The sequence below is a fragment of the Sphaeramia orbicularis genome, chromosome 4 (assembly GCF_902148855.1).
Source record: "Sphaeramia orbicularis chromosome 4, fSphaOr1.1, whole genome shotgun sequence".
Taxonomy (NCBI): Eukaryota; Metazoa; Chordata; class Actinopteri; order Kurtiformes; family Apogonidae; genus Sphaeramia; species Sphaeramia orbicularis.
In genome coordinates, this window is record NC_043960.1 from 37,512,716 (window position 1) to 37,529,990 (window position 17,275).

General features: G+C 41.4%; 1 protein-coding gene across 1 annotated transcript in view; it reads right to left on the minus strand.

Moving 5' to 3' along the window:
- Positions 1 to 1,263: 1,263 nt before the first annotated feature.
- The window catches only part of sema6bb (sema domain, transmembrane domain (TM), and cytoplasmic domain, (semaphorin) 6Bb), a 184,705-nt gene continuing 168,693 nt past the window's right edge, over positions 1,264 to 17,275 (minus strand). Inside the window, exon 17 of the mRNA XM_030132778.1 lies at positions 1,264 to 5,584. Coding sequence (XP_029988638.1) covers positions 4,677 to 5,584 — 908 coding nt within the window. The 3' untranslated portion in view covers positions 1,264 to 4,676. The remainder of the gene's footprint in view (positions 5,585 to 17,275) is intronic.

Consider the following 17,275-nt stretch of genomic DNA (forward strand, 5'->3'; position numbering starts at 1 on the left):
ATTTAGAAACATCAACTCTGAGCCACGAAGGGACAAATACATGCTCAGTGAGGAGGTGAGGCTGACCTATTTATATGCATGTGGTATTATCTTTAAAGGCCAGATGTGTTTAGTTTCTTAGTGATGGATGAAGGATGGACACTGAAAACAAAGAGCATAAATCACAGAATTATCTGTAATTTAAAAATGTAATAGCCAGAAAATGCATGAAAACACAGGCCTGATCTCATATGTTTACTAAGATGCTTCTGTTTTTGATTGAAAACCAAAATAATAGTTATATACAGTGGAATTATCTTTTCACCTAATAAGTTCTTGATCATCATTGTCTATAGCAATGTTGAATCCACCCATTTGTAGTGTAGGAAAGTTGTTTTTAATCTTGTACTTACAGTGGTAGATGTTCACCTGCTTAAATTTCAGTATATAGTAAAAAAAGTTGTATATAGATGGTGGCAGGAAGATGCTGAATGCTGATATTATATGTACTAAGCTTCTTATATTATTATTATTATTATTAAAACCGATAAAATAATGCCTTAATTTCGCCGGCATTTACCGACGCATAAATGAAGCATTGCTTGTAGCTGAAAGAAATGTGCAGTTTTCAAAATTGTACAGTAGAGTTACCACACTGTAGTAGACTCATGGAGGGAGGGAGAGAAAATAAATAAATATGGCATTTTTTCCACAACTTAAGTTGAAGTATGTATTCTTTGCACAGACAGTGTTTACATTTTGAAAGCCTTGTTGCATTTGAGAATGCATCCAATGGGGCATCACAATAAAATTAGGCGAGATGTGTTAATTCCATGACCGGAGATATGTGATGTTACCTAAAATTAGTTTAACATCCCACATATATCGGCAGCGATATTGGTAGATATTGGAATCAGAAATTAAGCGTCGGACAATATCGGCATATCGGTTTTTGGCAAAAAAGCCAATATCGGACATCCCTAGTTTTAACAGATCTTGGTAAACATATAAGATTTGTGTACTTTTTTTCCTATGTGTGAAGTAGCCCATTTCAACACTAATCATTGTTAAATTTAGTGGATAATATGTATTTGCCATTCTGGAGGTTTTTGCACTTAATCTATAGTATTTGATATTAACAGGAGAAAAAATGGCTCAGCATTTATCAATGTCTGTAATTACTGGTGGTAAAACACAAATATTATCCCTTTGTTATTTAATCTATAGCATTCCATTATTTCACTGTTATTCAGATTTTGGAGAATATTTCTTTTTCTTTCTGCGTTTTTCTCTTAAACTCTTAATGGCCATCAGTTACCAGTTTTCATGAGGGTTAACATGCTTTATGAATAACTTATTTTTACCTAGCTCTAGTCTGAATGGGGTCTTCTGGCCTCTTGCACGTGGCATTCTTATGCAACATCATAATTGTTAGCTCTTTAAGCAGCTCTCTGTCGTAGTAAACTTCATGAATACATCCTCTGATTTAGCTAACAGGCTTATGTGCGTGTACGCATGTTTGTGTGCGACTGGTGTTTAGTGGAGGGGTAAGGAGGTGGTTCAATGTGTGCCACCCTCTCAGGGCTGATGTGTCTGTAGTAATCTTCTCGGGGGCTCATCAGGCCATTAGAGGGCCGGGAATGTACTTTGCCTAATCAAGCATGTTTAGTGAAACACCGGAGGAGATGCAGGGTGAGGACACGGCTGGCTGCGCACGTCGACCGAGACAGAGAGGCCTCGTTCACGCACGCACACACAAACACACACACGGACAAATGCAGACACGCAGCACTCAGAGATGGAGACAGGCAGAGATAAAGAGACGCAGAGATGAGGGGGCTGGCTGCTGGACGGCTCCGTATTCTCAATACTAATGACCTGTTTCAGGGTGGAATGTGTAAAGAATACACTGTACTAATGTGGTGAGGCGGTAATGCAGTAACATCAGGTTCAGCTGCCTGACCTCCTCCTCTGTCCTCGCTTTCATAAATCTCTCTGTACTCTTTTAGTACAGACTGAATTAATAAGATTATTCTCTCAGATTCACCGCCGCGTGGATGCTGTCTTTGAGGACACTGTTCATGATTTACATTCAGGTTAGCCATTTTTAACCTATGATTGATGTGATTTACTCTGATACTGCTGTATATGTGAAGGATTTGGTCTTATGCTGTTATTTTCGTGTCAAAACGTATGCTTGTATTTATTGGATAATATCTAATAAGGACTATTCTACTGAATTAGTGTAACAAAACTGCCATCCTGAAAGCAAAAAACTGATTTATACAGCATTTAGCTATAGAAATCTTACAAGTTTACTGAGATGCTTCTGGTATTGATTGAAATCCAAAGTAATAGTTAAAAGCACTGGTTTTATTTTATAACCTTGAACATTTTTGTATATAACTAGATATTGAAATTCACTATTTGTAGTGTATGAAAGTTGTTTTCAGTGTTTTTTTCACAGTACTAAGAATGTCTACACCTCTCTCCTGGCCAGGTCTAAACTCTCACCTGCCTTAATAAATATAGTTAGGGGCTAAACAATGATTTTATATGTGCTAAGCTTCCTGCTGTCTGAATATTATTATAAGTTTAAATAGATCTAAGTGAACATCTAAGATTTGCAACTTTCAATGACTTTTTTAGTTGTTGGACAGGAGTTTGCACCTTTTGTATGTATTCCTATTTCCTGACAGTCTCTACCGTCTACCGTCTGCCGCAGAATTCCCTTCGGCGCAGCAGATCCCAGCTCCCCCACATTCGCAGCACACCTTTGCATGCAGTACAAAGATGTAAATGCATTATATAAAAGTTTGTTCAACGACGTTAATGGCTCAAGAGAGAAAGGAATGGGGTTGAACAAAAGAAGAAAGGCGAGAATGAAGGTACAATTGATCAAAGATGTTTTTTGCTCGCAATAAAAGTAACACATTCATTGACACAAACCCTAAGAGACAGACAGACACTCACACAACAAAAACCCACCACCGTGACCCAGATGAACTAAAAGCTATCTCAGGATCTACATTTGAATTAGGAACGGATGAGAACAGACAAAAACGAAAAAACATCAAAAGATCACACAGGGAGTGAAAGAGTAATTCCACACCCAAGTATGCCCATGCCCATCTGTTTTCTTTATCCTGCTTTTGTTGTGAGACACACTGATAGGCAAAAAGGGACGAAGCCACAAGGGATGACCATTGTGACAGCTTGCAGTGCCCCAACCCTGGCCTCGGCCCTCTGCTCCTCTCCACCACCACAAAACCAGTGAATCACCAGCAGAGTGGGTGAAGCACAGGAGATGCCCGGGCCCTGGTCAATGTATCTCACATGATGGATGGAGTTGCTGTCCTCCTTCATTGATATTCCGCGAGGCTGCGGTGCCGGGCTCGGCCCCTGACTCTTAACGGCTATTTGTTGCCGCAGTCTCCTCCTGCTTCTGGGGCACAAAGAGGCTCAGTGTCGGGCAGAAGAGACTGAATGGAGCTCCCAAGCGGCCTGGGCCTCACAGTCCAGTCAGACAGCCAGACGGCCTCAGCTCACATTCCCTCCTTCAAATGGGCTGCGGAGCCCAGGGAGGGCCTCGGGTCAGGTCAGGCAGACCCGGGCATCCTGACAGACTGAGGGAGGGAAGAATGGAGGGAGATATTGTTCCTTTTCCCAGCACGCTGTTCTTTTTCTAAACCTCATCTTGGTTTGAACAGAAAACTGTCATATAATAAAATATCAGATTTATCTTTGTTATTTCTCACTTGTTATTGCTCTCTGTCGGTTTGTCATGGCTCTGGTTACTGCTGCTTCTAAAGTACTGGTGATTACAAAAGTTAGACTGGGAGTTTTAATCTTTCACTAGCCATTGGTCATTCACTCAAACCTCTGATTGGTCGATACAATAATTTTCAAAAGACACAAAATAAAATCCATCTGTCTCAGTCGATTGTATAAAAAAGGGAAATAACATTAACACCCACTTCTTCCTCATAGAAACTTCATTATATTTTTCTAATTCACAGTTAAGACAGGACTTGGGGTTGTCGTGGCCACTCACACTTGCACAAACACTCATACAAATGTTCACACACATACACACACTGCATGATTCAGTGAGAGTCACTGCCCTCTGGCACAGTTTCAGGCAATTTTTTTCCTCATGTGAAACCCAAATAAAGCACACTATTGTCTGTTGGATGCCACTGGCACAAAAAAACCCAAAAACTGAAAGTAAAATTTCACACTCAAAGAAGATCCATGGTGTCAAAACAGTGACAAAAATGGTGGAGGGAGACCTTTCACATTTGGCTCTGCAAGCAAAATTGTCAACATGTTCTTCTCCACACTGTCCTTCGAGGAGATCCCCCTTTTATTCTCTGCACCCCTCTCTTTCCTTTATCATTTGTCCTGTGGTGTCGAGCTCTGTGGGTCATACCACTTGCAGAGCAGAGGGGTGCAGCTCAGATGGAGATGTGAGGAGTTTTCTCCTCTTTAACTCTCTCTTTGATTTTTTGATTCTTCTCTCTGTCTCTCTCTTCAGTCAGCTGAATGACGTCAGGACATTGAATGACAGTGAGAGAGGACAGACAGGGTAAAGGTTGGACTGGGACAGTGAGTCAGAGGGGTTGATTTATTCCAGTTTGCTGTTGGAGAAATGGGCCTTCAGAGAGAGCTTGGTGTAGGAGCTCACGTACTTCACCTCACTGGCCACTGGGGGTGCGCTCTCCCATGTTCTTCCCCAGAAGGTGGCTGAAGTCAGCCAGTTCTCCCAGCCCTCGAGGCCCGTGCATATCTGGCCGGATGAGGCCCTGGCGCTGGGAGTGGTAAGGGGCTCCATTGTTGCTGTTGTAGTTGAGCGCCTCGTGACTCCAGCGAGGCTCCCCATAGTCCATGTGGGGAGTGGGAGCAGAAACCACTCTCCGTCGGTCCGGGGAGTCCTGCGGCGTGGCGGGGTAGATGTATTCACCTGCTGAGTTCCTCAGGCCGCCAGTGGGACGACTGCCACCATGCTCCCCTCTCTGGGTGGCTAGGATCAGGTAGCGCTGGCGCTCTGTGTGAGGAGGAAGCATGACCTCCCCTGGGTCCTCTATCCGGACCATCCCTCCACCCCCTCCGCCTCCATGGAGGAACTTAGAGCTCAGGTAGATGACCGCATTGTTGGGGCAGGGAGTCCCCACAGCGGTGAGGAACGTCTGGCTCTGGTCCCAGTCAGTGTCAGGGAGACGCATGGCCCGTTTCTGCTGCAGCGGGGTTTGTTCTGGCGTGGGCAGCAAACCTGGATCCATCTCTCCTTTAGGCCAACCGTTAGGGGTCACGAAGGGGTTGTCTGCTTGTGAACGACGCCTATCACCACCGCTGGTTCTCGTTACACTCATTACTGACCCGCTGCGGCCCTGCGCCAGCATGCTCTGCTCTTTGTCACTTTTCCGGCGAGCACCGCTGCCTCCTGCTCCTCGAGAATGGCGGTGGCGGTGACTCATAATCCAGCACACTGTGAGGCCGGAGAGGATGGCTCCTGTTGCAAAGGCTGAAACCGCAGACACCACCAGGAGGTTTACAGACACCAGTCCATCAGGCTCCTCCATGAAACTCTCCTGCAGCAGCAGTCCTGTGAAGAAACAGAAAAAAGATAGAATCATACACACAAAGAAAGCCATCAATCAGCATGTTAAGCAATCTAAATAGCATCAGTGTTTCCTGTCTGAAACATGTGGGAGTGAACAAATGGCAAGACAAAATGGTCTATTTTTCAGTCTCCGCTCAGTGGGTGGGAATGGTTGTAAGCTCTCCAGCCAAGGTAGTACTGGTTAATTGCCTTCATTACGTAAAGTGGATGGTGATTTTAATAGCTGTAATAACTGTCTTCCTGATTGAGAATAGCTCTCAGCCCTAACATGTTTCACAACATTAGCTTTATGGGAAAAGATACCAAATCTGGCATTAACAGTCAGTAATAATTTAGAGTTTTCGTACCACAAAATGCTTCACACTGTGGATCCCATCTTGGTTATAGGACCTGTATATTACTAGTGACCTATATTTTTGTGCTATATACTTTAGTTTTGAGCTATAGGTTTCAGTAAGTCATACAAACAGTTATACATTCATACAGGTTTTCTAATTCTGAGTATTTCTCGGATCAGTTTTTTGTTTTATAAGCCTCTGCACCTGACCTCAAATTTTGAAATGAATTTATAGTGATAAAAAAAACAGATTATATGCAAATATACATGGTGATTTTTTTCCCCCCTTGTCGTAATCTCTATACCAAATTACTTGCGAGGGTGAACATAAGGCAGCATGCTTATAGATAAGGAGGCCATATCAGGAGACAGGACCATTATTGCGCTATTTTTTGTGTATGAACATGAGATGAACTCCCTCTGAGATAAGCGTTTATGAATAATTGAGCATCTGAAAACAGTAAGTCCACAGCCAGGGCTGCCACAGATCAATTAGGAACATGCCAGAAGTTTAGCTTTGCTGTGTGAGCTCCTGGGACTAACACCGACAAATACAATGAAATTTTGCCAAGGGAAGCAGATTGGGGAAAAAAGCAGATGAAGGAAAGAGAGGGGCATTACACAGAGATAGAATAAACAACTAAAAAGCGAGGAAGAAATTGCCCAAAGCAAACTCGAACATTTGGGACCTTAGACAAACATAGTAATAGTTGTTAAATTACAGCACCAACAGCAGCAGAGGGTGGATTGTCTCCACAAGGACAGCGAAATAAATCCTTTCTTGGAGAAAATAAATGGATGTCATTAATAGACATTGGGAGTCACTTACTCACTTACCCACAGCACAAAAGGGGAGTGCGACAAAGACTGGGAGAAAGAATCAGTATACACTGAACAGCCTTTTTTTCCCCTTTCTTTTTAAACAAATGTACTTTTATTTTTTGACAAATTAATTTTTAATGGGAACAAATGGAGTTGGTTGTTTTGCAAATACCCCAGTCTGAGATATCCTGGTGGTAAATTAATGTGGCCTGTGGTGTGATATGATTAACTATAAGCTTAGAAAATGACATAAATCCTGGGGATGGCACTACTGAACTGCTGTATGGATGTTTTTTGACTGCATACATCATAGTACATCTAAAACTATCTTCTTGAGGCCTTATGAATTATGTAACAGTATATGAAGCCCGGCTTTTGCATGTGGAGTCTGATAACCACACCCATTTCAGAAAGCCAAACATCAGTCACATTTAAGCCTGGAATTCAACTTTGCATCCAGGCTGTTTTTGTGTTCCTCACACAACTGCAACTGTTGATTTTTACTGTGTACAACAGATGCAATGCCACAAACGCCTGTGGGTTGAGACCAGATTTGTGCATCACTATCACCAGGTGCCAAGATTCATTAAGGATTCATTCCAAGATTCATGAAATTAAACTATAAAGATGAGAAGAAGAGTCAATATGAGCATTCTAAATGGTCTAAGCCGGTTTATTTCACATATACGGAACACATCATTGCTAACTGTATCCAGCCATTTGTACAGACATGCAGTAGTTTCACTGGAATCTGATGTAGCTGTTCACAAAATTTTACAGAAATAAAGGAAAGAAAGAAAATACAACTCAAGTGCAGGGACCAGCAGTCACTAATGTGCTAAAAAGAAACGCATTACAGATTTCCGCCTTTTGAGGCACTCAATTTTTCCCTGGATTGGATGTAAATTACAGCTAAATCATAATGAATAGTATAAAAGGGAATGATTTCTTCTGTGGTCTGTGTTTTTTCATAATTCAACCACCGATACAGAGCTCAGATTTAATATGGGAGATTCAGCGCAGGGGTCCGTCAACATAAGTGCAGTCTAAGCAGTTCAGGTAATGGCTGGGCAAAGTTTGATTAAAGTATTAAATTGTCTTTCGTCACACTTGAGTTCATCTTATGTAGCGGACGGTGGTTTCTTGACACTATCAGCACAAGTCCACACTCTCAACAACGAGTACATAGTCTCCATTGACTGAAACCTGTCGTTAATCAATTGGCCTTGTTGGTCAGTCGATGTCCTTTTCAGCACTAATTAGTCCTTTATCACCAATCCAATATTCGCAGTAATACACGTTGCTGAAAGCCTTACTTACTTCCTGCTAATTATGTGACAAACCTCCTCAGTGAGGTCCAGTTCAGCTAAACCTCCAGTAAATCCTCCTCAATAATCACAGATCACACTTTATCAGTTGGAATGAGTTTGATCTTATTGTTCAATTTAACTCATATTTGTTTTTAATTTCTTCATTTGCTTGAGGTCATGGCCTCAATTTCCCCCATTCTTTGCTCTTCGTCTTCCAGTGATCATCACAATTGGGTATTAATCTTGGAATAATTAATTTCCATCAAAAACTGTTGTCAAATATTTGCAGTTTAACACTCTCCTCAAGTCACATGTGGTTTGATTTACTCCTTGTGCAGCGTTTACTGAAAGAGTGTTAATGTTTATTTCAGAGGTTTGTTACTTATTCAACAAGTTAAAATTGCTTCTAACACAGATGGCAGATTGAAGTTTGGACCTTGCAGCAAATCTGTCTTCACTTCGTTCCCTCTTCGCTGCTGCCACATCTGACAGTTACACAGGCTGAGACCCTTTAGTCTTTGTGTATTCATTTAAGCTTCCATGCTCAAGTGTTTATATTGAATTTGGCATTTGTTCACGAGCAGCTCTGTTCTCCTTGGGCTGATCTGAATGCATTTTTGGCATTTTTGTTAAGGCAGCCCTGATTGTTGCAGTATTTATTTTTTTTTATGTTCCGGCCCGGTATTCAGTTTGGAAAGCCTGCCACTTTCAATTACATTATGGCTCCTCTCTTGAGTAAAAAAGGTGGTCTGTGGGGCAACAGATGCGACAAACACACACACACACACACACACACACACACACACGCACACACACACGTGCACGCACACAGAGTTCATTTACAGTCGCCACTCATGCAGGTGGAGTTTGAGAAGTCAGGTAATGAACTGATTCATGCCTGAATATTTCTTTCAATAAACAGCCAGTGATGACTTTGTAAATAAAAATGACGAGGTGGAACCGCAAAAAAATCTGAAACAATGCAGTGACATGAATCACACATCACATCTGGAATTGTTCTTGCTGTATTGTGCTGCAGAGGTTATAGATATTCTTCTAACATTTACCTCAGCTGTGGTCCAGGGTTGCTGTGTGGCACATTAGATTAAATTCTGCATGGTGCAATAATACTCCTGTCATCTTCATGCAAGAAAAAGACTTTTGACAAGTGTGTGTATGTGTTAGTATGGCTGTGTGTGTCTATACATGTGTGAATAGAGGTTGTAACTGTGAAACTGAGCCGGTCTGTTCTTTTCAGGATAACGAATGAAGCCTATTTCAGCTTATTTTAACACGAACACTTAGAAAGAGCAATTGCTTCTTTTTTTTTTTACCACTCTTACAGTGGCAATAAGATGATGAAAATGAAAGTGTGGATGAAGATTTGGGTAAATTTTTAGTGTTTCGTGTGACAGCAGACAGATTTTTCTGCAGCCCGCTGAGGGGTGACAGTAGAAGCCATAGCTCGCACACTCCTTCCTCCTCCCTTCCTCTCCTTCTCCTCTTTTTCCAATCCTGCTCACTTATTAAAGCTTAATAGAAGCCAACGGGGTCTGCCTGTCAGCCTGACGCACACTGAGCTGCTTGTCTTAGAGCTTCCAGCTCCAATTACAGCGTAACAAGGAGGAGAGGAGAAGAGAGGAGAGGAAAGGAGGAGAGGGGAGGGGAGAGGAGAGGAGAGAGGAGGGGAGGAGAGGAGAGGAGAGGAGAGGGGACGAGAGAGGAGAGGAGAGGAAAGGAAAGGAGGAGAAGAGAGGATGGGAGAGGAGAAGAGAGGGGAGGGGAGGAGAGGAAAGGAAAGAAGAGGAGGGAAGGGGAGGAGAGAAGAGAAGAGAGGAGGGGAGGGGAGGAGAGGAGAGGGGAGGAGAGGGGAGGAGGAGGAGGGGATGGTCGGGGGGAGAGAAATGGAGGAGAGGAGGAGGGGATAGTAGCAGAGGAGAGGAGAGATGAGGGGAGGAGGGGAAGAGAGGGGAGGAGGGGTGGGGAGGAGAGGAGAGAGGAGGGGAGAGGAGAAGGGGAAAGGAGGAGGGGATGTAGGGGAGGAGGGGAGGGGAGGAGAGGAGAGAGGAGAAGAGAGGAAAGAGGAGGGGAGGGGAGGAGAGGAGAGGAGAGGAGAGGAGAGGAGAGGAGAGGAGAGGAGAGGAGAGGAGAGGAGAGGAGAGGAGAGGAGAGGAGAGGAGAGGAGAAGAGAGGAGAGGAGGAGGGTTAGGGGAAGAGGAGAGGAAGCACAATCTGCTTTGAACCCTGCTATTCTGTTTGTATATGTAAACATACATATATAAGAGTTCTCAGCCGTTAAGTGTCACAGGCGGAGCACAAAAGCATTCTCACTTATTTCCAGTTTTCTTTTGGTATTCATTTTCTTTTGTCTAACCCACCACTCATCTGCTCCCTGCATCATCTTCCCCTCCCTCCAGTCCTCTTGTTAGCCGTTAATCCTCTCTCTGTATCTTTTCTCTCTTACCCACCACTCTTTGATCACTAGGGGTGGCGGCATGATGGGAGTAATGGCTTAAAAATTCAAAAGAAAACCAAAGAAAACTTTTGTTCATGTACTTTTGAAACCAAGGTCGTCTCTAAATGATTTAATTGAATATCTGTGAGACGAAGTGACGTTTCCGTTACACGGTGAACATGACAGCTGTGGTCAAGCTGTGCTCAAGTTAATCGGAATCCGTTTTGTCTTCTCTTCACATTTCATTCTTTCTCGCTCCCTCCGTTTTGCCGGTGAGTGAGGAAAATCGATGGAAACCCCAGTTAGTTTCATGCCAGTTGTTCAACATTTCCCTTGATTAGAGCACTGGCAAAAGGCTCTGTGTATCTACTCTACTCAGGCTGCCCATTTGGCCAGATTTTCAACAATGGCCTTGTGAACATGTGTGTGTTAGACAAAGACAGAGTCAGAGGAAAGGGAGGAAGATGAGTTTTGACTCAGTGTCTGTCATGTTGATCTTGATTAAACAGACAAGGATAATTACAGCTTATTATGACTTGGATCTCATGTTTGTAGCCTTGGCCAAGGTAATTGGGTGAAATCTGGGAATACTGCAGCACTGATGTAATAAAGTCTGATGGAGCAAAAAGATGTGTCTCAAAAAGTGGCAATTAAGTCAAGCAACAAGAAAATAGACCCTTCAGCATCACACAACACACTCAATATATGTCAGTGTTTCTGAGTCAAAAATAGGTTTCGTATTATCTACATCCATGCATATCAATGTTAGTGCTTTAACTGCTCGTGGCACTTGGTATTTTGAGAAAATTAGTCTATAATACCAATCGTGTCTCTCCAAAAAGTTAATTTGTTTTAAACAGAACTGCCAATTCTGTTCACAGCATCAGCTTGGTGTTAACATTAGCTGCAGCTTTTTATGGGTAGGTTTAGACACTGACAACACCTAAGAGTGGGTTCAATACAGAGAAAGTCCATAAAACATACATTAAAGGTGTTTTATGGAGCAGTTGTGTGTGCTTGTGTGAAGCTGTGTTGGAATCTGTTTTATGCTAGTTGTTTGTTGACTTTAGTGTTTCAAAATACTGATTTTTAAATAGAAATTAAAGGGAGTTCTTCATTAAGAGCTCCATCATTTTACAGATGTACGTGTTAGCAGAGAAATCCAGCTGCCTACTGTAAAAATACGTTCAGGTCTCTACACAACAAAGGCTTTAACAGCAACAACTTCATGTAAGCGCTCGAGCACAGACAAATCCAGCACAGAGAACCTTTCATATTTAACCACACTGTGATCCTTTCTTCTGACCGAAGCAATTTTACTGCCTGACCTATACATATAAGAGTCACGACAAAGTCTGCGGTCTCCTGGTTTTTATATTTAGCCATCTCAAACACTTTGTGGCTGTCTAGAAAAGACAAATAAATAATACATACATAAATAAATACATACATACATACATGCATAAATAAGCAAATGACTTCAAAGACTTACATGCAAATTAAATGTACATGTGAATTCCACAAAGGTCTAATAAAAAAAATGTCATTCTGGTTGCATCACCAAAAAGTACACACCATCCACTATTAATATTTATATCCACATTATATAAACTTTATAGTAGGAATGCCCTGATCTGATAATATTAGATAACAAACATGTGGATTAGGAATCCACAGGTTGATCTATTTTGTTCAATTCTATAATATTCAATGTGCTCTACCTCACTCTGCCAGTCTCAATAATGACCAAACAAACTACACACCAACTTTGTAAAATCTAATAATGACAAGTTTTTGAAACATGTAACTCATTGCATTATTTATTAATTATATGGAATGAAAATATGAAAAACTGTCTGTATTTTGAGGGTTTGTTGACATTGTTTTTACACATTTTGAATTAAACTTTGGAGTTAGAACTCATACATAAACTCTGCGATACAGAACTGACATCTGACCTAATACAGACTAATTGATGCATTCTTACTAATTACTGCTGAATCAAATGATGATAAAAATCTCACCAACCTCTGTAAGGTTCTAAAAAAATGGAGTAAGTCTTAACAAAGAAAGACAGAATGTTAAGCCAAAACAGCAAACATCACACTCTGAACAGGTTTGATTACTCAGACATATTGGAAAATGGGTTCCTGGACTTTAACAAATGTTAGTTGGAGGTTCTGGACTTGGACATAATATGTAGTCAGACAACAACAAAGAACTCCAAGGCTCCCTCTGATGAATTGATTCCTGACTAGAGGTGATGCATATTTAATTTGTTTTAGATTAGTTCATTTGTTAACTATTTACGACTGCCTACTGTTCGATGAGTTCCTTACATACATTAGAACCACGTCGCATCAAAACAGAACAAAGAGACTTCACAGCCTCCCGGTGGACCAGCCGATGCCACGAGCACGCACTTCTGAGCTTGATAGGTTACGACTGTGTCAGAGTACAGCCACTGATCTGAGCGGCTTTCATCTCCAGAACCCACCATTTCTCTGCATGTTAATGTGTTTATGCATGCACTGACGGCAGAGATGCACGTGGTGAAAGCATGTGCACTGTAGTCTGAATAGGAGTAGAAATATATGAATATGTGTGTCTGTTATTAAGTGACTGCATGTAGCGCCTGCAGTCCACGGCTCAGTGATTTTGCTCATTATCCTTTTCTCCTTTCCCTCTGTTTAAAGACTGCAGGCACTATTTTCTCTTTTGTTTTTTTAACATGGCCTTCTCCTTCCAGCCATCTTTGCTGCTTTTTTTTTTACACTCCCTATTAGTTTTTCTATCAGAAAATATCTCACCCTTTACTTACTGAGTTCTTCCTCCACAAGCTAGTGTTCTCATTTTCCTCATGTTACGAATTGTGAATGTAACACCAGTATATGCTCAAGGAACCAAATAAACTGATACTGAATTAAAGCCCTTTAAAAAAGAAGTTGGAAAACTATAGAGCTCCTAACTTGAACTAAATCTTGCTTGCTCGTAAACTGTGTTTACTCTCAGTACGACTGTAAAACCATTTACAATCCCTGCCTGACAGCATTTTCACTGCACAGCTGAGGATAGCTGCCGGAGAATTATGTTTCAGTCTCTAAAAAAAGAGTATAAATACATAAAGACAAAATAAAAACCCTTAACCTCATTTTCTGCCGGGCAGTAAGGCCTGCCTATCTTGTACCACGCTGATTAGTGTTATAACATTTATAAGCACTAGCCATGTGTTTGCAATTAAAATTCCATAAAATCTCCACCAAAAGTCTGCTGTTAATAGATTCAGGTCTTCATCTGGGTCTATTAGTGAGGGCAGATCTGACTTTAAGCTGGCTCCAACTCAAAGTTTGCAATGATGATTACATAATTACATACCTGCACAACTCTCTTGCTAGCTATACATTTTCCCCTTCCACCTCTCAATCATCCTCTTGCTAAACTTTATATGTTAATTTCTACCTCTTGCCCTCTCTCCTCGTCTTGGTTTCTCCATCTCCTCTCCCTCAATACTTAAAGAAACATCTCTGCTTGGGGTAAATGAGGTGAGTTTAGAGTCGCTTTGGGGGAAACGTGGTGTGTTAAAATCATCAGAGGGGGCCAAACTCAAAAGCTACAAGACTTTTTTTTGTGTGTGGTTTCCCATAAATGTTTTTTTTTCAGTCTCTGCACACATGTTGCTTTCAGGAATGTTCCTCACGAAATTTGTGGATTCAATTATAATCCAAAGACCTTGTTTTTTCAATCTGGTCAACCTTTTAGTAAGAGGCAGCTTAACAAGGGTGAGTCTGTTAACAGTTTCAGCTGCATCCAATCCAAACAAAGCAACTAGGCTGTGGCAGACACTGTGGTGAAATAAATTGTTTTCCAGAGTGTTTTGTGTGTGCGACTTGTGCATGTGTGTACGCATACATGAGGACATTGCTCACCAGGATGTCGTTTTTATCCTGTTCCTTGGTATCCGATAACTTACGGGTTGCGGTGTCGGCCGTGGTTTGGTAATTGATATTCTCATTTTAGGTGCAAAGCCAAATGCACACGGTGGAGAGCAATAATAAATATTCACAAACATGTCACAGACTATAAATTGGAGAGCCGGCCCGCATAGCATTAGTCTAACGATCTGCCCAGAGGGTTCATATCTCTCATTCCCAAATCATGAACCAGGCAATTTCAACTTAATCTTTCTCACATGCTACGTCCATATATCACACAGGAGCTATGTAGGGTGCTATACTAGACGCCCACCAGCTGAAAACACATGCCAATTTGTTTTTATGTTAACACCCTCGATGGTGAAGTGTTGGATTTGTTCCCGATACAAATTTCATAAGGTTTAAAAGAATGATTAAAACATCAGGTCTCATGTCAGGGCTGCACGCCATCTGGGCGGCTGATTGAAACTGCTCTCGCCCTGTGCGTTTTAGTCCGCCGCCTGCACTTTTAATTTACAGGCCGTCTTTAATGAAATGTCTCCACTGTGACATGTACCAAGGCCTCGCAGGTGGCCGCGCCATCAGACCGCATCCTGAGCTGAACGATCACCGCTCAGAATCACAGCCCCTGTCAGCTGACCGGGACTAAAGAGAGTTTAAGGTGATCAATACTGAGGTGCTGCAACAGAAACCCCCAGGGTGAAGGAGATAAGACAGTGGGAAACACACAAACAGGTGCACAGATGGAGGAAAACAAGTGGCAAGAAATAAAGGCTAAGTGAGAAAGGATGAAAGAGAGGAAAAACAAAGGAGTGGAAGGAAGTGTTAGAGGGAAGAAGGAGGTAAATGAAGTGAAAGAGATGAGTGAGAGAGGGAACGTGAGAAAAAGAGCAGCAGTGTTATTGATGTGTTGGAGAAGGGAGGAAAAGTGTTGTTTGATTTGGGGAGTTGAGGAACTCACCATGGTCGATTTCTGTCTGAATGATGGACATAAAAACAATCCTCAGTGGTCTGAGCACAAAGTAGTTACAGAACTGAGGACGTCGCCCTGCACGGCTCTCTGTTGTGTCGTTACACAAAGCACCAGCACTTCAGTGGACAACTACCGCACAACACTGGACACACACACAGACCTGCCCGAGGCTTTTGTTCCTCATTAGCCGTGTTTTTGTGCATATTTGTATTTGTTTGTATATGTTAAATGCCAGTGTCTGTTGCTGTCAAATCCTGCAAATTGTGACACATCCTGGTGGCTTCAGGAGGAGGGATGTGTGTGTCTGCAGTTGCATCTAAAACAGGCTTATTGCATCTAAAACAGGGAGTTAATTAAAACTAAAGCTATCTGGGACAAAGGAATTTGTTAACTGAAATGAAAATAAAAAATACCATAAAAACATGAAATGAAAAGCAGAATAAACAATGTGACAGAAGCTGAAACAAAATATAACTGAAGATAAAACCAGCTTTGTCTTCCCTCAGTGTTAAAATGTTAATGGTAAAAAAATAAAATAAAATGGCGGTGGGACCTTCTTGTGTTCTGTTTCATCTTACCCTTGTCAGCCTGAATACATCAAGGCTTTCCTCACAATAAACTCACGGTACAAAAAGGTAAAAATAAAAATATACATATATAAATAATATAGAAAATAAAGATATAAAATAAAATACAAAACTACTTGCATTTGTAAAAGTACTAAACTGAAATTAAAACTCATCATAAAAGAGAAATATGAACCTAAAATAAAAAAATGAACTTTCAAATCTTCAAAACTACAATAATTCGTGTTTCCAAGCCATATCATACACAGTTAAATATAAATCCAGATCTCACAAATACACATAAAAAATAGATAATTGTTCATTAACTCACATTCTGGTTAAATTACTAAAATACTTAATCAGTGCCTTTTGTTGGAAACTCACCCTGAAATTAAGGCTCGATATCTAACTGTTAAAGCACTGACCAAAACTACATAGAACATGATACTGTAGTATAAGAAAAGGTTGATTCAATCATCTGTAACTAGCTTGTTTGCCACTTTTACTGGACACAGTAAGCTAACTGTAATGATAATTTCCACAAACTAGTAACACAATACAATGACAACTCTTGCTACTATGTGAGAAATGAAAGCCAGAGAGTAGCTATAATACAACACATGTCCCGTAAATGCTCTGGTAAGATGCTATCATATTTCCACCATTAAAAGGGGTGAGTCAGAATGGTCTTTTCAATGTGTTGCAGCTCTAATATCAACCCAGGAGTCGAAATTAACTGGTTTTGAGTTTGGTAAGTTAACAATTAATGTTGTGTTGCCTTGGATGTTTTTCTTCTGTACGTCAGTCTTCACTTCACTTCAGTCAGAACTGTTGATCGTGGTATAATCATTCTGTTACTGAGGAATCTGGCTGCTCTGAAGCTTGTTCATATACAGCTGACTGTGAAGATTTCTGCCACTATAAGGCATTGACTTTAGTAATAATAATAATAATAATAATAATAATGATGGATTAGATTTTTATAGTGCTTTTCAAGGCACCCAAAGTGCTTTATATTACTGATCCATTATTCCTTCGTTCTCACATTCCCACTCTGGTGGTGGTAACCTACGTTTGTAGCCACAGCTGCCCTGGGGCAAACTGACGGAAGCATGGCTGTCAATTCCTCCGACCACCACTGAACATTCATATGCATTCATACACCAGTGTGAGTGACAGTGGAGATAAAGAGGGTGAAGTGTCTTGCCCAACGGACTGACTAGGACATAGCAGGATTTGAACCGCCAACCCTTCGGTTATTGCTCTACCTCCTGAGCC